Here is a 20,441-nt window from a genome sequence, read left to right on the forward strand (position 1 = left end):
AGGGATCTGTACCAAGATCTTTGCTTTTCACATTCACAACATATTTTAGGGCCTCAAGAATGGCCCATTTGTTTGCTCATAATGCTGAGGATTAGAGGTCAACTATTTATGAACAAGATGAGAAGATTCTTTATGCTGAGCATTTTATGTCATCAGCACTTTACATCGGGCAGTAAATACACAGTACGTTGAGTATGCTCTAGGCTGACTTCAGTGGAATTTTTGTCACTTCGAGAATCACATGAATAGAGGAATGAGCAGAAATGAGAATGAGGCTCAGGATCAGCCATGAAATCTGCAGTAGACTGATGTGGTCATTTGGTCTGCTCCTGCTTCCATTTTCCATACTCGTAATATATAGTGGAAAATATATAGTGCCCCACCGAACTTATTTCCGCAAACCTCGACTCCATCCTATCCCCCTTGGTTAAATCCCTCCCTACCTATGTTCAAGACACCTCACACGCTCTTCGTCTCCTCCAGGACTTCCGTTTTCTAGGCCCCCATTTCCTCATCTTCACCATGGATGTCCAGTCACGCTACACCTCCATTCCCCACCAGGAGGGTCTTAAAGCCCTGCCGTTTCTTCCTCGACCGCAGAACCAACCAATCTCCGTCTACTGATACTCTCCTCCGCCTAGCCGAGCTGGTCCTTACCCTTAACAACTTTTCGTTTGACTCCTCCCATTTCCTCCAAATACTAGGCGTAGCTACGGGCATGCACCTGGGCCCCAGCTATGCCTGCCTCTTTGTAGAGTACGTCAAACAATCCTTGTTCGAGGCGTACCGTAGCCTTATCCCCGAACTCTACCTCCGCTACATTGACGACTGTATTGGTGCTACCTCGTGCACCCATACAGAACTCACTGACTTTGTCTATTTCACCACTAACTTCCATCCGGCACTCAAATACACCTGGACCATTTCTGACATTTCCCTACCATTTCTAGACCTCACTATCTCCATTGCAGGTGATAGACTACTGACCGACATCTACTATAAACCCACTGACTCCTATGGCTATCTGGACTACACTTCTTCCCACCCTGCTTCCTGTAAGGACTCCATCCCCTACTCCCAATTCCTCCGTCTACGCCGCATCTGCACCAAGGATGAGGTGTTCCAAACCAGGGCATCGGAGATGTCCTCATTCTTTAGAGAACGGGGTTCCCCTCTTCTACTATAGATGAGGCTCTCACCAGGGTCTCTTCTATACCCCGTAACTCTGCTCTCACTCCCCATCCCCCCACTCGTAACAAGGGCAGTCCTCACCTTCCACCCTACCAGCCGTCACATACAAATAATTCTCCGACGTTTTTGCCACCTCCAACGGGATCCCACCACTGGCCACATCTTCCCATCTCCTCCCCTTTCGGCTTTCCGCAGAGACCGCTCCCTCCATAACTCCCTGGTCAATTCGTCCATTCCCACCCAAACCACCCCCTCTCCTGGCACTTTCCCTTGCAACAGCTACACTTGTCACTTTGCCTCCCCCCTTGACTCCATCCAAGAGGCCATGCAGTCTTTACAGGTGCGACAGAGGTTCACTTGCACCCTCCTCCAACCTCATCTATTGCATCTGCTGCTCTAGATGTCAGCTTCGCCCAACACCTCCGCTCGGTTCGCAATAACCAACGTGATCTCCCGGTGGCTCAGCACTTCAACTCCCCCTCCCATTCCGAATCCGACCTTTCTGGTCTGGGCCCCCTCCATGGCCAGTGAGGCCCACCATAAATTGGAGGAGCAGCACCTCATATTTCGCTTGGGTAGTTTACACCCCAGCGGTATGAACATTGACTTCTCCAATTTTAGGTGGTCCCTGCTTTTTCCTTCTTTCCCCTCCCCTTCCCAGCTCTCCCACAGCCCAGTCTCTGCCTCTTGGTGAACGGCTGCTAGCCAGCAGCCGTCCGTCTTAAATTCGTTTTTTTTTTTAGTTTTTAGTGAGTCCTGTTTTTTTTTTGTTTGTAGGGGATATGGTCTTTTAATGTGGGGGGGTAGGTGTTACTTTATTTATAGGTCCCTACCTGGTCGGTGTGGCAGCCTTTTTTCCGGGCTGCCCGTCGACCCGTCCTCGTGGCCTACCAGCGGGCTTGGAGCGCCGTTTCTTGGCGGGAACCACCCAGCACCTCGGCCTGGGTGGCGGCACAGCATTGGAGCGCTGGAGCGGAGCGGAGCGGGCGATGCCTTGCCTGGGTCGCCGCGCTGGAGCTCTGGCGAGCTGGACCGCCGTGAGCAACATCTCCGGGCTGCGGGTTTGCGGAGCGCGGAGAGACGGCGTGCGTAGAGGCGGCAAGGCGGCAGTGCGGAGAGCGGGCGCCGACTTTTTCATCTGGAGCCTGGGAGCTCCAAACCGGCGCGGCCTTGTCGGCTTCGGCAGCCGCGGGCTCCAACCAAGAAGCGGCCGTTCCAAGTGGCCCAGCCGCCGAAAGGACTCTCCCGACGCCGGGGCAAGACCACCCGGTGAGAACGGCCAGGGACATCGGGCCTCCGTACAGGCAATTGCGGTGGCCTCAATAGGCCTGACTTTGGGGTGAACATGGGGTGGGGACTGGACATTGTGCCTTCCTCCACAGTGCTATCCACTGTGGGGGGATGATTTTTTTTTGTCTAATTGTAGTCCTGTAGGTCTGTGTCCAAGATGGCTGCCGTGAAGAGAGAGTGGACGCTGGCGCGCTTTGGCTGCCGCTGCTCTCTTTTCACACTGTGTTTTTGATTTTCTGTTTTTGGATTGAATTCTGTTTTTAATTTGTGTCACTGTGATGTCTTTAATTACTTGTTTTATTCCGATTATATGTTTTTATTCCGATTACTATGTAAGGTGTCCTTGAGATGTATGAAAGGCGCCCATTAAATAAAATTTATTATTATTATTATTCCTTTCTTCTTCCCCCCTCCCCCCACCCCCACATCAGTCTGAAGAAGGGTCTCGACCCAAAACGTCGCCTATTTTCTTTGCTCCATAGAAGCTGCCTCACCCGCTGAGTTTCTCCAGCATTTTTGTCTACCGTGGAAAACAGAAGGTTAGAGTCATAGAGTCATACAATGTGGAAACATGCCCTATGGGCCAATTTACCCACGCCAACCATCATGCCCTATATACACTAGTCGCACCTGCCTAGTTTGGCCCATATCCCTCTAAACCTTATCTCTCTAAAAGGTTGCAGAGAGAAGTGGATTCAATAGCTGATCCATATGATGATAATGATCAGCTGGTAAATTGAACATATCAATGGCGGATGAAATTTAGCTCAGAGATGATGCATTTTGAAGCAGTGTCTAATAATGGCAAGATATACATCATGACTCTCCCATTTCCCTTTTCACCCCTCCCCCATCTCCTTCCACCCATATCCCTCCACCTGGCTTTATATTTCACTCCTCTTCTCTCCTATCTGACAACCTTTTGTCTCCTTTTCACTTTTAGCCTTTGCCACTTACTCCATCCAATTGCCAATCACACCCAAGCTCACATGAATCCACCGATCATTTTCCAGGCCTTGTCCAACCTCACCTCTCTTTTCCAGCTTTCTCCCCCTACTCCAATCAGGCTGAAGTGGAGCCCCAACCTGAAACATCGCCTGTCCTTTCCTTCCATAGACGCTGCCTGGCTGTCTGATTTCCTCCAGTACTTTGTGCTTTTCTCAAGATTTCAGCATCTGCAGTTTCTTGTGTCTCATCTTTACAATAGCAATAAGTTTCGTTACTGCAGGCTAAAAAATACTAAGCGCTGTATGTTACAGGGTTTAATGGAGTATTGTTGCACACATGTCAATAGAAGTGATTGCTTGACAATTTGATTACTGCAGGGAATGAAAACATGGCAATTGATGCTTTGTTCACGTGCTGTTTCAATCAATCACAGCTATTTCTTTTTGTGCTTGGTAAGTGGTTCTCTAGTTCCCGATCAAAATCACATTAAAACTAATTCAGCCCGTGTAATGGCAATAATATTCCGAAAACATCACTCACTTTCTATGCAACGTTTGATATGGAAACATACATTATAGCAGGACGAACTGTACTAGCCATTAAATGGCAGAAGAAGGGGATGAAGAGCCTACTTCTATGCATATATTTACAGAGTTGCGCACCATGGGAGGCTCTCTGGCCAAGGTATGAATCCTCACGGTTTGCTGGGAATGCGACATGGATCCTCATATTATTGGAGATATGACAAGATTCTTGCAGATCACAGAGAGAGATCACAGAGAGGTCGAAGAAGACCACTGGGGATGGGCAGAGATCCTTGCAGGCTACTGGACTCAGTATATAAGTACTCAGAGTGTTCTAAACAGAATGAGTTAGAACATCGCTCATAGCCTTGTGTTTTCCAGGGGAAATCTTTACACTTACCACCACTTTGATGTGCTTGGCTAAATCTTTAGAACTTCCCGTTAAGAAATCCGAAACTGCCGTCTAGATAACAGGAGAGAGGGTGACACAGTTATATAGGTAACCAACACTGCACGAGAAAATAGCAGTTAACGTTTCAAATAATGAAGAGTAAAGGCCCTGTCCCACGTACGTGTCCTTAGCATGCAAATTACGCGACCTCGTCGTCGCGTTGAGGCGCACGGGCATCGTGTGGCCGCGCGGGACCGGTCCCACTGAGAAGCGCGGAGGGGTATGGAGTTGTGCGCGGTATCGCGTGGCGCTCCGAAATGTTGTTGCAAACAAAATCTTTGCGCGCCACCGGCCTGTCGCATAACTGACGGCCAAAGTGGGACATGCCCAAGATTCTGGCCCAACGCAACGTCTCACCTCCAACAGCAGCAGAAGCAGCCAAACGATCGGTGAACTCACCCTGGGGCTCACGGCCGTTGCAGTCCGGATCCGCCCCCAATTCTACTCCCAGAGCGGGGCCAAGAAAATTGAGGATAGACACAAAATGCTGGAGTAACTCAGCGGGACCGGCAGCAGCTCTGGAGAGAAGGAATGGATGACGTTTCGGGTCAAGACCCTTCTTTCAGACTGAAGAAGAGTCTAGACCCGAAACATCACTCATTCCTTCTCTCCAGAGATACTGCCGGTCCCGCTGAGTTACCCCAGCATTTTGAGTCCATCTTCAAATGACGTCACGCGCTCCAGACGGCTGTGTGGACGCATGAAGTCGCGCGAGACCATCGCGCATCAACGCGACCACGAGGTCGCGTAATTAGCGTGCCAAGGAAACGTAAGTGGGACAGGGGCTTAAAGCTTTACAGAGCTTATTAACTTTTAAAAGGAATTTTCTCTTCCCTCAAGTTCATACACATTCCTGGGCAAACAGCTCACTCCAGGTCCAAATAAACACAAACAAAAGACTCAAAGCACTGGAGTAACTCAGCTGGTCATGCAGCATCTCTTAGGAACATGGACAGGTGACGTTTCAGGTTGGGACTCTTCTTTAGACTCGCTGAGTTACTCAAGCACTTTGTGTCTTTTTTGTGTAAATCAGCATCTGCAGTTCCTGTGTTTGCACCAAACTAACACAATCTCCGTTGCCAAGAGATTTATTACAGTGGTCCCGAATGGCACAACATCTTTACTAGCTCCTACCTTTAGCCCTGCTCTTCAGAGACCCTATGCCAATTCTCTGGACCCGACATCTCAAAAAATCTGGGCACATTTCAATGCCATTGAACACATAGACACACTTAACAGGGAGGCCATAATTGTGCACTGAATCTCCCACAAATTATTTGTTATTAATTCAATGCCACCTCATCTCTTCCCATTTTTCGTGCTTCTAACCAAATGTTTCTTTGGACTCAAATGCTGCTTCTGTCAGTGCTGATAATTCCCTGGGCAATATTACCGAGAGGAGCAACAATGAAAAGCACACGGAAATGTTTGGTTAACACTGCAAATTCAACAGTTGGTGGCCTAAACTTCATGCCACTTACCCCAGCGTAGAACATTTTATTCCAAAATCGACTGCTAAATTTCTCTGGTTTAGCCTCTGAAACAGGAATGTAAGCGTTAGTGACAGCTTACTATAATAATGAAATACAAATCACTCAGCCTGTCACTCCGCATTGAGCACGTCCACCATTCCCCATTTACAACCATCAATCAGTAAATCTGGCTAAAAATAAATATTGCCCTTTTAAAAGCCAGAAAGCCAGAACCGATTTTGCATTGAAACTTTCTAAATCTTTTTAAGCTGACATCTAGCCAAACCCTCCATCACGAGAAAACCTGTGTTTAATCCATAAAATCACTACTGTCTGGTTTAACAAAGGAAAATTAACATGATAAACTTGACATTTACCTTGGAGTGCAACTTGATAACAAACTGGACTGGTCTGTCAACTCTGACTCCCTCTACAAAAAAGGCCAGAGCAGACTCTTTTTCCTCAGAAGGCTCAAATCCTTCAATGTGTGTAATGATATGCTGCACATGTTTTACAACACTGTGGTTGCAAGTGTTATTTTCTACGCTGTTGTCTGCTGGGGCAACAGCATTAGTGCAAAAAACAACAAGAAGCTGGTCAAACTGGTTAAACGAGCTAGCTCAGTGCTGGAGGGGAGAGTAGACTCTGGGATGGAGGTGCTTGAGAGGCGTATGAGGCACAAGGTGCAGGCCATCCTGAAAAACCCCGGGCATCCCCTCCATGTAATTCTGGAGAGCCAAAAGAACACTCGGAACAACAACCGGCTCCTCTCCCTGCCCTGTAGAACGGAGCGGTTCAGGAGATCCTTCACCCCTGCAGCCATTAGATTTTATAATTCATTTCAATTAAAATGCATTTTGCAATTTTTAATTTTTAATTGTTAATTATTGGTTTTTTAAAGTATTTATTGCTCTCAGGTAGTGTCCACATTGTATTCTATGTATTTTCTGTCTGCGTTCGTTTTGAATCTGTGGGTTTGTTGGTTGGGGGCTTCTGGACATCTGAATTTCCCTGAGGGGATCAATAAAGCATTAATTAATTAATTAATCAATTAATTCAATTAATTAATTAAATAAGTGGCATGTTATCTTGCGAGAGAGTGCTTGTGTATGTGAGTGAACGAGTGCATATGTGAGGGAATGAGTGCGAGTGTGAATGAGGGAGTGAGTGAGTGACTGTATGTGAGTAAGAGTGTGAGCAGAAACACTGGTCATTCACAAACTAAAATAACAGTCAACAATAACAAGCAGTCAATGTCAGCAATTGTGCTTGAAAAAGCACCATGTCATCATAAACCTGTGTGGTAATAGTAGATTCATACTGTTGTGGATGGAGTTGGGGAAGAAGGGGAAGGTCACAGAAGGAATACAATCAATGGGTGGCAATGGGGATTCCAAAGAAGTACAATTACAGTACTTGATACTGATCAACTGTTAACTGTTGATGAGGCATGGGTTTCAGATGGTCTGCTGTGGACACGTGCCAAGCCTAGATGGCACACAAAATGCAAGTCAGAACACCATCGTGTAATGGACCTCCTTTTCAATGTGACAATGTGATTCTCTGAGAGATTGAGCATAGTTTGGAGCAAGGTACTATTCTGGGAATAAATGAAAATCCACGTTTCTCACATCAACATACCTCTGGACTCGTGAAACTCGAGAGTTACGTGGGCATCAAAGCCAAGGCTGAAGTAGTTGTTGAAGACATCAAGTGGTAGCTGTGAAGAAAGAGGCAAATAGATCTTTGTGATAAGACTGCAGGGTAATAACAGACAGTGAAAATAACATGAGGGGGGATTACAACAGCACTGATGGCTCGTATATAAATGTTGCATGACCCAGTCATTAGTAAAGTGAGAGGCCCACTGGAAGAGTTATCTAAGCACAGGATGCCGTGGTCACTGGTTCTCCAATGCCCCACTGGAACCTGCTCCTTCACCTGGTGGCTCATCCCAGAGCAGAAAACAAACCTGTACATGCAGATTGTTCCCTATCCCCAATAACACTCTCCATTTTAGAGGACTGTGTACAGCTCTCGTCTCCATCATAGGAAACAATATAGGACTGAAAGTAGACAAAATTGCTGGAGAAACTCAGCGGGTGCGGCAACATCTATGGAGCGAAGGAAATAGGCAACGTTTCGGGCCGAAACGTTGCCTATTTCCTTCGCTCCATAGATGCTGCCGCACCCGTTGGGTTTCTCCAGCAATTTTATCTTTTTCCAGCATCTGAAGTTCCTTCTTGAACATGTAGGACTTTGAAAACATGCAAGTAACGTTGAAAATAATGAAGGGTTATGATGATTAGGAAAGGCTGAACAGGATGGCTCTTTTCTCAATAAAAAAAATAACTCAGAGGAACCCTGTTTAAAGTCTTTAAAATAACAAAGAGCTCTGCAGAGGTGCGATTATTAGCCACTGACCAGTACTAGGTGAGAAGGGCCCATCAAAGGGTTGCACGCCAGTGAAGGGGGAAGTGGGTGATGACAACTCCCTGGGTAGAGAAGGACCACAAACAGAGCAAAGGCGGATGAGCAAAGGGATCTGTCGACTAGAGCAAGGATGTGAGGGTTACCACAGTAACAAGAAATGAGTAGGGCCATTGTGGAGTGGTGTCAGAGAGAACATGTGGTACAGCACAGGACAGAAACAACAGAGTTGAAACTGGACGTGCCACATGAGGCAGAAACAAGCTAAAAACGGACACAAGCTCTACTCAAACCTACGTTGATCTGATAATATTGCTTAATATTCAATTAGATAATATTGTTACCTCGTCCTTCTAAACTATAGCAAATATAAACTCAGCAGTCCCAATGTCTCCTCTTATGTCTCCTCATATGAGGAGAGATTGGGATTTCTGAGTTTATATTTGTTAGAGTTAAGAAGAATGAGAGTGGACCTCTTTAAAACGTACAAAATTCAAATGGAGAAAAGACAAACTAGATATAGGGAGATTGTTCCTGATGATGGGGCAAGTTCTAAACCAGGAGTCACAGCCTAAAGATGTACAATGAGTCATTGTGTAGGAAGGGACTGCAGATGTGTAGGAAAGAACTGCAGATGCTGGTTTAAATGGAAGAAAGACACAAAATGCTGGAGTAACTCAGCGGGTGAGGCAGCATCTCTGGAGAGAAGGAATGGGTGACGTTTCGGGTCGAGACCCTTCTTCAGACTGGTGTCAGGGAAGGGGGCGGGACAAAGATAGAATGTAGTCAGAGACAGTAAGACAAGTGGGAGAACTGGGAAGGGGAAGGGGATGGAGAGAGAATGCAAGGGTTATCTGAAGTTAGAGAAGTCAATGTTCAATAATATAAAATATTAAGCGAAATATGAGGTGCTGTTCCTCCAATTTGCGCTGGGCCTCACTCTGACAATGGAGGAGGCCCAGGACAGAAAGGTCAGATTGGAAGTGGGAGGGGGAGTTGAAGTGATGAGCTACCGGGAGATCAGGTAGGTTAAGCTGGACTGAGCAGAGGTGTAAAGCGAAACGATCGCCGAGCCTGCGCTTGGTCTCGCCGATGTAGAGAAGTTGACACCTGGAGCAGCGAATACAGTACATGAGGTTGGAGGAGGTGCAAGTGAACCTCTGCCCCACCTGGAAAGACTGTTTGGGTCCTTGGATGGAGTTGAAGGGAGAGGTATAGGGCCAGGTGTTGCATCTCCTGCGGTTGCAGAGGAAAGTACCTGGGGAGGGGGTGGTTAGGGTAGGAAGGGACGAGCTGACCTGAGAGTTTCGGAGGGAACGGTCTCTGTGGAAAGCAGAAAGGGGTGGAGATGGGAAGATGTGGCCACTAGTGGGATCCCGTTGGAGGTGGCGAAAATGTTGGAGGATTATATGCTGGATGCGACGGCTGATGGAGTGGAAGGTGAGGACAAGGGGGACTCTGTCCTTGTTACGAATGGGGGGAATGGGAGTAAGAGGGGAGTAAGCTGCTCGATATCGAGGAGACCCTAGTGAGAGCCTCATCTACAATGGAAGAGGGGAACCCCCGTTTCCTAAAGAATGCGGACATCTCCAATGCCCTGGTATGGAACACCTCATCCTGGGCGCAGATGCGGCGTAGACGGGGGAATTGGAATTAGGGGATAGAGTCTTTAAAGGAAGCAGGGTGGGAAGAAGTGTAGTCCAGATAGCTATGGGAGTCAGTAGGTTTGCAGTAGATGTCGGTCAATAGTCTGTTTCCTGTGGTGGAGACGGTGAGATGTAGAAAGGTGGGGAGATGTCGGAGATGGTCCAAGGGAATTTGAGTTGCAGGATGGAAATTAGTGGTGAAGTTGAGTGCAGGGTGGAACTGCAGATGCTGGTTTACACCAAAGATAGACACAAAATGCTGGAGTAACTCAGCGAGACAGGCAGCATCTCTGGATAGAAGGAATGGGTGAAGAAGGGCCTCAACCCAAAACGTCACCCATTCCTTCTATCCAGAGATGCTGCCTGTCCCGCTGAGTTACTCCAGCATTTTGTGTCTATTTTCTGTGGTAAGTCCTGAGATGAGGAAAAAATGTTTTCACCAAAGAGCTGCGAACCTGTGGAATGAATTCTCTTTCACACAAAGTAGTTGGGATCAAGCCATGACATTTATTTAAAGAGGGGTTAAATATAGTTCCAAAGCTTAAGGAGATTAAGGAAACAGGGAGAAAGGAGGAACAGTGGTGAATTTGGATGATTGCAAAAACAGTTGCAGCTGAGGAAGGTGAAATGGCCTGCTTTGGTTTTCCATATTTCTAGCAACTCCCACCCTCATCCCACCACTCTAGTCCATCCAACCTGAAATCTTCCCAGTGGAAATTCCGGTCCCAATCGATACTGGTTCCTGATGTGATCACCAGATGCTACTCCTGATCCATTTCTCACTGACTCCCACTGACCCGGAGAGCCTCATAGCCCTCCTCCCTAATCCCATGCCATAGCACGTCTACTTGGGTAGACGGCAGCCAACCCCTACCCCTACATCCTCCAACCCCCACCCTGATCCCAGTCGGTTTTGATAAGTCTGCAATGTCCAGTCACTAAGAAGTTTTTGTGCACATTATTTAGAGTTTTCTTCCACCATTACCAAGGGGTGCATTAGTATTCTATTTGGCTCAGTTTGTGAAAGATGTTTTATCAACCCTTCTTTCTGTAGAGCGGACATGAGACCAGCTGATCCGTCCATTACCCGAGCTCCTAGGTCAGATGGAACCAGTGGGTTTCCTCTGCTCAGACGCAATACTTGTCGTGAATACAGGTCCCGGTGCAAAATTGGCTATCAGGGTCTATTGTTCGCAACGCCACTGCCCTTCTCAAAAGGAACGACAAAAGGGCAAAGTATTTTAGTGTGGCAAATAGTTAACAGTGGAAGGTGTTAGCTGGCTGGAGCTCACTCACTGAGCATTGTCAGGGGACTATCACTGGAGCGCATGTGGAAGGCAACACTCTGTGGCGGTGGGACACACTCGAGGGCCGGGCCCTCTCATACTGACCCTTTCAGCTGCTGTTTCATCTCGCTCATCTGGGACTGCGTCTGCATTTCTTTCCACAAACAGATTCCATCGGTCCAGCTGCACGATGTTCCCATCTTCCACATGGGACAGGATCTTGGAAACGGGCTCATCTGTATATCCCTGAACCCATGACAGAAGCAGATTAGGAGGTGTAAAGAAACACTCATCCGTGCAACCTTCTATCCAAGACAGAAATAGATTTTGGTATTAATAAATTCTTCTTGCCCACTAAACTGCAACCCAGGATCTAAACAGGAGAACTTAATTATATATATATATTTCTCTCCAGTTGCCAAGGGATTTTTTTTCTTCTTCAGCAATGGTCATCTCGACATATAACTCAAAACCAAGAGCTCAATACCAGGAGGTCCTCAGAGCAAAGGGTAGGGTGATATAGGTGTTAGTGGATTACTTTTCAGAACTGCTGAGCTGGAAACATGTGCATGAAGCCCACCCTGACAGCTGGAGTGTAACTTCATGCAATTGTCTAATCTAGAACCAAAAGTTAATATTAGCCCCCATGAATCTATCACATACTCGTAACCCCCAACCGTATTTACTAATGGTCTTTTGCTATGAAAACCTGATCTCTTCATCTACCCTGACCCATGAGACCCACACTGTAGCAGTGTAGTTGACTCCTAATTGCTCTCTGAAATGGCTTGGCAGGCTGCCCAGTTGAGGGCAACGGTAGTGGTCGATAATGAACACTAATTGGTCAGTGGCACCAAATCCTGTGATGTGAAATAACAGAATAAAGAGTTAAATTTAACACATTGGTCTGGATTAACTTTACCCTGTCATCTGAGATATTTGACTGAAATCCACCTTGGTCAAAAGCATTAAATGCAACGAGTGTCTGCAATGCAATGATATAGCTTTGGGTGTCTGTTAAATATTCTGGTTAGCCACGAGATTGTATAATATCCTGCTGTAGTAACCTTCGTGAAACAGTACATCAGAGACTGCAAAATGGTTAGACAGTGCCACTCTGCTGGGAATCGCCACCACATGGTTCATTAATCATCTTATCCAAGAAAACCATTCAGAAGTAAATTATTTTCTTCCTTTCTTCATCAGCTCCATATCTATGCACAACACAAATAGCAGGAAGGACCTGAGCATCAGAACCCCTTGCTATCCCATCTAGTAATATTCTCATGTGCATTCTCTTCCCCAAGGTACAATATTCCGATAGCTGGTGGTGTGGCAATATTGGACCCTGGCTAGGATTTTGCAGATAACATTTGAGAAAAGCTTTGGAGCTGCTGGGAACTGATTGCATGTTAACCTTTAGAGGTGAATGGGTGCAAAAACAAATGAATTTCAGATATCAAGCAGCTCCAGCGATAACAAGTCCACCATATCCTGAATGGCAACTAAATGTTGATAATGTACAAAAGCAAGTGACTTTATCCAACTAAAAACAAAAACAAATCATAAGCCTCGACAGGACAAATGAATGAAATTCCTAAGCAGCATTCAGATGTTTTTCAGAATTTGGCTACCTAAAATGGTCATTCAACCTCCATGCTACTTTAATCTCACTTACCCCGCCCCAATTTAGGGTCCTTGCCAGGTCATTTCCTGTTCCCAGGGGAAGTACAGCTACAGGAGGCGGAGGGTTCAGCTGTAATTGATCCAAAATGGAAAGAATCCATCCCACCTAGAGGAAAAAGGAATTCAGATGAAACAAAGCATTCATCAGGCTATCTACATAGTGCATCTCATCCTAACTTGCAGAATCAAATCAAATGGATTATTTTAACCTGCCCCAATAAACGATAACATAGTAATCTCTATTTATTTAGTCAGCATTTGCACCTTTTAAAATAAATTGGAAGTAATCCATGACAATGCTGATTCAGGAAGTTCCCAGGTTACTTAAGGGTTCTGTTCAAGAACTATCCACGTCAGAAACGTCCATTTTCTACAGTTATCCATTTTGTATCGCTCAACAAAAACTTGCTATAAATCTTTCATTTCATTATTCACCCGAATACTACACATAATGAGCACCATGAAATATTTTATTGGTATTACTAGCATGAAAATTGCTTTAATAATTCTCAATTACATTATCCCTTGTTCCTCCTTGTATTTTGTAATTAACCTGTCTTAGGGATAATGGCAAAGATCTTCATAGTGAAGATTGATGAAAAAAAACTGACAACATAACTGCTATTTCTTTGCTTCCTATTATTAATTCACCAGCCTCATTCTCCAAAGGTCCACACCCTTTCGACTACCTTCTTATTTATGTGTCTATGAAAATACAATATCTTGACATTGCACATAGCTTTTCTCTCTAAAATCAATTTTCTCCCTTCATATGAGCTTTTTGTTCTTTCATTGCTGAATCGCAAACGCTTGCCAATCCTTGGCGCTACCACCAGCTCTTGCAACTTGGAATGCCCTACCTTAACTTCATGTGTAGGAAGGAATGGCAGAGGCAGGTTTAAACTGAAGATATTCTGGAGTAACTCAGCGGGACAGGCAGCATCTCTGGAGAGAAGGAATGGGTGAAATTTTGGGTCGAGACCCTTCTAACCTTCCAGCATTATGTGTCTATCTTCCATGTAAACCAATATCTGCAGTTCCTTCCTACAAATGTCTTCAGTTCAACTTCGATTAGTTCAACCCGAAACGTCACCCATACCCTCTCTCCAGAGATGCTGCATCCTTGACCACCTTTGTTAACCACAGATCGTGCCTCTTCCTCAGGGAATCACTTTCTCTCTTTGTGGGATAAATTCCTGAATGTTATAGACCAGCTGGTTGAATACCTGCCACTGCTCATCCACTGACTTGTATCTCATCTTATTTTCCTAGTCCACGTTAGGCAACTCCACCTTCATACCATTATGGTCGCTCTTAAACATTTAAGTTGAAAACATTGGTTCTAGTCCTTTGGTGTTCACCCAGAAACTAGTCCCGTTCTATGATATTATGGTCAATATCTTTAAGGGGATTTTTAACCACAAGATCTCTTATTAATCCTTCCCCGTTACTCATGACCACATCTAAAACAGCCTGTATCTAGGTAGTTTCCATAAAAGAATGTTCTAAACACCAATCCCTGCTGCACTCTAAAAATTGTATTAGCACAATATCCTTGTTATCCAACAATATCCAACATCCAAACAGTATGTCGATTAAAATATCCAGTGACCATTATAATTCCCCTCAAACATGCCCCAAATGTTTCCCCATTTATTCCCTGCCCTAACAAGACAACACATTTTGGAGCCCATTGACTATTCACAGCCATGTCTTATTTGCCTTGCTATTCATGATTTCAATCCCATCCGATTCTGCATTTAACAGGCTTTTAGATAGGCATGTGGACATGCAGGGATTGGAGGGGTGGATCAAGTGCAGGTAGAGGAGATTAGTTTAACCTGGCGTCAAGAAGAGCCTGTTCCTAAACTGTACTGTTCTGTGTTATAAGTACATTATTATCCATTGCCCCCACATCACAAAACAGCTCTCCGATAATTTCCTTGATTAATGGTGCTACCCCACCTACTTTCCCTTTGGCCTACTCTGTTGTAACATCAAATAGTCTGGAATATATTCCTGGTCTCTCTCCAACCACATCACAGATCACAGTCAACTCTGGCCATCAGTGCTGTCAACTCATCTATCATATTACCAATCGTTTAGATAGTTTATTGTCACATGTACTGAGGTACAGTGAAAAGCTTTTGTTGCATGCTAACCAGAGAGCGGAAAGACAATACATGATTACAATCGAGTCATCAACAGTGTACAGATATACGTGATAAAGGGAATAACGTGACTAACGTTTAGTGCAAGATAAGGTCCAGTAAAGTCTGATCAAAGATATTCCGAATGTCTCCAATGAGGTAGCTACTAGATCAGGACCGCTCTCTAGTTGTTGGCAGGATGGTTCAGTTGCCTGATAACAGTTAGGAAGAAACTGTCCCTGAATCTGGGGACTGCTATACCTCTTCCCTGATGGAAGAGGGGATAAGAGGGGGTGGCCAGAGTGTGACTATAGCATGGATTCAAATAAAGACTTTGATTTTTAATTTTTTTTTACTAATTCTCGATTTGCTCGGCATTGTAGACTTTTTTTTGTTCTGTCCCAGCCTGTTACCCTTTGCATTTCAATACTCCCCTCACTTTTCTGTGCCTCTGCTCTCTCAATTTATTTTACTTTATTAAATGTCCTTGTTCATGGAGCCCTCCTTACTTTACAAATGATGTGAAACTATAGTTATGAAAACAATACAAAAATAAATCACCACTACCAACCTTATACTGTGTGACAATTTGTTTGGTTAGCACCACTCTGATCTCAAAAATATTGCTGCTTACTCCAGCTCCAAGCTCCACTAAATTATACAATTCCAAAATTGTTATTCCCATGATATGCTGTAAACACCAGACTTCCCATCAACAACCACCCCCCATCGTTTCCGCCTCCACATTCAAACCCTTTGTCCTATCAACATGTTTTCAGAAAAGTCGAGGCAGATTACCAATGGGTAGAAAGACAATTGAAAATGCAGAGTGTTACAACAACTAAAAATCAAACACCTGATCACAGCTGAACAGCACAGAACTTGCAAATGATGGGATAAGACATTTACTTTGGAAACCAATGGAGCTCCATTTCAAAAAAAAAAAGCAGACCTGAAAACCTCCAGGGCTTCTCCATGGATGCACTGTATTTCAAGGATGAAAATTAAGGCAACAACAGCGGATTGTGGAGAAGGAAGGATGACGATTGTAATCATGATATCAAGCAAATAGAAATCCTCGAAGTGTTGCTTGTTTTCAAAACGATGAAAATTGAATCATTTATGTCAGAATATCATCACATTGAATGGCGGTGCTGGCTCAAAGGGCCGAATGGCCAACTCCTGCACCTATTGTCTAATATCAAGCAGCCGACAAAGCAAACTGATGTCCAGCCTTCAGAAGGCAAATAGGAGAGCCCGTCCGTCCGTCCCCCCCCCATCCAATCTCACAGCAATTGCAAATAACATCAGCACCGTCCCCCAAGACGGCATAACGCAGATAATTACACCAATAATCAGATGCCTTAGCACTCGGAGCTCAGTGTAGGGATTGATTTGTGGGATGTTGGAGAAACACAACAGGTGGTAGAGGCAGGAATCTTTAGCAAGCATTAGTCATAGAGTCAAACAGCACAAACCCTTCAGGGCCCTTCAGTCCAACTCATACATGATGATCAACATGCTTCATCTAAGCTTCAGCTTAATTCTGTTTGGTTTATATCCCTCTAAATCTTTCCTACCCATGTACCTGTCCAAAAGACTTTTAAATGTTTTTATTGTACTAGCTTCAACTAATTCCTCTGGCAGCTTATTTCACATTCCCGCCACCCTATTAATTCTTTTCCTCCTCACCTTAAAGGTAGTTCTTGATTCCCTTACCCTAATTGTGTGGACAGCAATGGCTGCCTCGCAAACAGTCTGTCTGTCCCTTCCTTCTCTGTTGTTTTATGGTATGCGTTAAATGTATGTTTTAGTGTTCTTTAGTTTGTTTTATGTGGGGGGTGGGGAAACTTTTTTAAATCTCTTACCTCGACGGAGATGCGATTATTTTCCCTATCGTATCTCCGTCCACACTGCGGCCAACATCGTGGAGTTGGCGGCCTCTGCTGGAGACCGACTTCGGGAGCTCCAACCGCGGGAGCCTGCGGACTTTAACATCGTGGAGCTCGCCGTCTCTGGTTAGAGACTGACCTCGGGAGCTCCAAGCCGCAGGAGCTTCGACTGCCCCGATGCGGGAGTATCAATCGCCCCCGATGCGGGGGCTTCGACTGCTGGCTGCAGGAGCTTCTTTGATCACCCCAACGGATGGTTCGACTGCCCCGACCACGGGAGGGAAGATTAGACTTTATTGCCTTTCATCAGTGAGGAATGTGGGGAATCCACTGTGGTGGATGTTTATGTTAACTTTTAGGTAGTTGTGTGTCTTGTTGCTTTTTTTAATATGGCTGTATGGTAATACGAATATCACTGTACCTTAATTGGCACATGTGACAATAAAAGACCTTTTAAACCTTACCCACGGGAAAAAGACTCAATCAGCCTATCTATTCCTCTCTTGATTTTATGCATCTCCATATAATCATCCCTCAGCCTCCTGTGCACTGAGGAATAAATTCTTAGGTCCCAGCATCTAGGCATTGGTGGACATGGGAAAGTAGAGGACTGTTAAAGGGAATAAGGAGGATAAAGAGTTTGCCAGTATTGTGGAGGTGAGATCGGGTGGCAATTATAATGCAAAGGATATGTGACTATGAGATTAGCTCAAGACTGATGGGAACACAAGGATACGGGAAGCTTGACAAAATGCGTAGGAAGGAACTGCAGATGCTGGTTTACACCGAAGATAGGCACAAAATGCTGGAGTAACTCAACGGATCAGGCAGCATCTCTGGAGACAAAAGGAACAGGTGACGAGTCCAAAGAAGGGCCTTGACCCGAAATGTCACCCATTCCTTTTCTCCAGAGATGATGCCTGACCCGCTGAGTTACTTCAGCATTTTGTGCCTACCTACAAGGAAGGTTGAGTTGGCATAAGAAAGGGAAGGCGATGGAGTCCGTGAATGGGAAATGGAGTCATCAGTAGAAATTATAAATGACTTCAGTCTTTCCAAAGATTAAATAGAGTAAACACATACAAAAAAAAGACATTGACACAGCCAAAACATTCACTTAATTATCCTAGAAACAAAATGATACCTTGTGAATTGAATCACAAGAGACTAATTCACGCACTAAAGAAAGTACAAGTGTATATTCAACATTTACACTTACAGTGCCATCACCACCACAGGCCAAAATTCGTAAATTCTGCACCTTTCGGTATAGTTCTAACCTGCAGAGAACAAAGCAAGACATTAAAAACAAAATCTAACATAAACTTTGAAGAAAGCGATAACCTATTAGACATCACAATAGTGGTTACAGATTCACCACTTAGATGCTGTAAACACAGTGAAAAATCTCTTTGAAGATTGTTCGCAGACCTCTAAAAACTGTAGCTGGAGCGCCATCTGGAGGAGCTCAAGATAAACACCGTGAGAACATTTCTCAATTCTGCTCCAACTAGTGCTTCCACTCTAGACATAGAACATTCGGCTCCAACTCTTATGCTTCTACTTTAGACATAGAACATCGAACAGAACAGGACATGAACTGGCCCTTTAGCCCACAGTGTCCATGCAAAACATGACATACAATGCATGATGGCATGAACGATGAATTCTCCCAGTTTTGCTAGCCCTTGCTGTCTCCTCCCCTTCCTTAACCCTCAAGCTGTCTCCTCCCATCCCCCTGCCCTCGGGCTCCTCCTCCTCCCTTTTTCCTTCCTTCTCCCCCCCACCCCCCATCAGTCTGAAGAAGGGTTTCGGCCCGAAACGTCGCCTATTTCCTTCGCTCCATAGATGCTGCTGCACCCGCTGAGTTTCTCCAGCATTTTTGTGTACCTTCGATCTTCCAGCATCTGCAGTTCCTTCATGACATACAAACATTCTGTTTGTAGTTTCTTTGGTTGGTTGTTTGTTTGTTTGTCTTTTTGCACAAAGTCCGCGAGCATTGCCACTTTCCATTTCACTGCACATCTCGTATGTGTATGTGACGAATTAACTTGACTTGACTTGACTTGACATTAAGTTAAATTCATCTCCTCTGCCTACTCATGCTCCCTATCCCTCCATCTCCATGTGCCTATTTAAAATCCTCTTAAATGCCACTATCATATCTGCCTCAACTGCAACCCTGGCAGCATGTTCCAGACACACACCATTCTCTGTGTAAAAAAAAAAAAATCATCTTTCAACTTTGCCCCTCTCACCTTGAAACTATGCTTTGACATTTTCATTCATCCTGGAAAAAAGGTTCTGACTGTTCTCCCTATCGGTGTCTCATAATTTCACATACTTCTATCAGGTCTACCCTCAGCCTCTGATACTCTGGAGATTACAATCCAAGTCTGTCAAACCTCACCTTAGTTAATAACCTTTAATCCAAGCAACATTCCAGCAAATCCCTTCTGCAATCTCTCCAAAGCCTGCACATTCTTCTTGTAATGGGGTGACCAGAACTGCACACAGTACCCCAGTTGGGGCCTAACTAAAAAATATAAAGCTGCAGCATTTCTTCCGGACTCTTATACTTAATGACCCTACATGAAAACAAGCATACCATATGCTTTCTTTACCTCTCTATACACGCGGCGTCCAAGACACTATTTTTTCCTCTAAGATAAGGCCAGAAAATTTACCTGCATCTTGGAAGCCGAAAGTTAGGCCGAGCAATGCTACTCTCGTAGCGACTGATCCGCGGAACCTGCCACGCCTTTGACCCTGGAACTGTGGTGGGAAGCGGCTGTAAAAGGACAGCGCCGCTGGGGGGGGGGGGGGGGGGGGGGGGGGTCTGCTTCCCAGAGTTCCCCCCGCCCCCTTCCCCATCTGAAGCTGACCATACATGAGCAGGCATGAAGATTCAGAATAGAAAGCATAGCAACCTCCAACAGACAGCAAATAAATGACATTGGAGGGAGGGTGATCGCACCATGCTCACTCTTTCTATGGATTTGAATACCAATCACCTTGGGCATTGATGTGGTCTGATACAAACTACTTTAACCCAACACTGAGGGAGGGAATCCCTTCGAAAGCCGTTGGAAAAAGTTTTGCCAAAGAACCCAACAGAACTTTTTTCCCATTTAAAATGACCCTCCTGTCCACAGCCAAGCTGCTGTTGGTTTCATAACTCATCCCCATTTGGTCATACTTAGTTGATAAGTAAAATAATGTCGCCTTCTCCATCCTACATCCCCCCCCCCCCCCCCCCACATACTCCTATTTGTTCCCCTCTGACACCTTGAAACCTGGGTGTTTGCCCTGTACTTACGCATCCTTAGGATTTCCATGACACATGTCAAACACCTGTCTTGGATTCAGATACCACATGAATGACTGGATAATCTTCGACCCCTGCAAAGGAATGGATTCAATATTAATCAATATTACCTGCATGATGGTACGGCTTCACTCAATAAAATCACAG

General features: G+C 45.1%; 1 protein-coding gene across 6 annotated transcripts in view; it reads right to left on the reverse strand.

Annotated features, from left to right (window-relative positions):
- The window catches only part of dgkz (diacylglycerol kinase zeta), a 549,506-nt gene that overhangs the window by 162,425 nt on the left and 366,640 nt on the right, over positions 1-20,441 (reverse strand). For all 6 annotated transcript variants that reach the window (XM_033039211.1, XM_033039212.1, XM_033039207.1 and 3 more), the window contains 7 exons: positions 20,286-20,368; positions 18,186-18,246; positions 12,917-13,030; positions 11,344-11,484; positions 7,518-7,596; positions 5,886-5,941; positions 4,354-4,416 (listed from right to left, as the gene is read on the reverse strand). In XM_033039211.1, the coding sequence (XP_032895102.1) occupies positions 4,354-4,416; positions 5,886-5,941; positions 7,518-7,596; positions 11,344-11,484; positions 12,917-13,030; positions 18,186-18,246; positions 20,286-20,368 (597 nt within the window). The remainder of the gene's footprint in view (positions 1-4,353; positions 4,417-5,885; positions 5,942-7,517; positions 7,597-11,343; positions 11,485-12,916; positions 13,031-18,185; positions 18,247-20,285; positions 20,369-20,441) is intronic.

The sequence above is a fragment of the Amblyraja radiata genome, chromosome 20 (genome assembly GCF_010909765.2).
Source record: "Amblyraja radiata isolate CabotCenter1 chromosome 20, sAmbRad1.1.pri, whole genome shotgun sequence".
NCBI classification, from domain to species: domain Eukaryota; kingdom Metazoa; phylum Chordata; class Chondrichthyes; order Rajiformes; family Rajidae; genus Amblyraja; species Amblyraja radiata.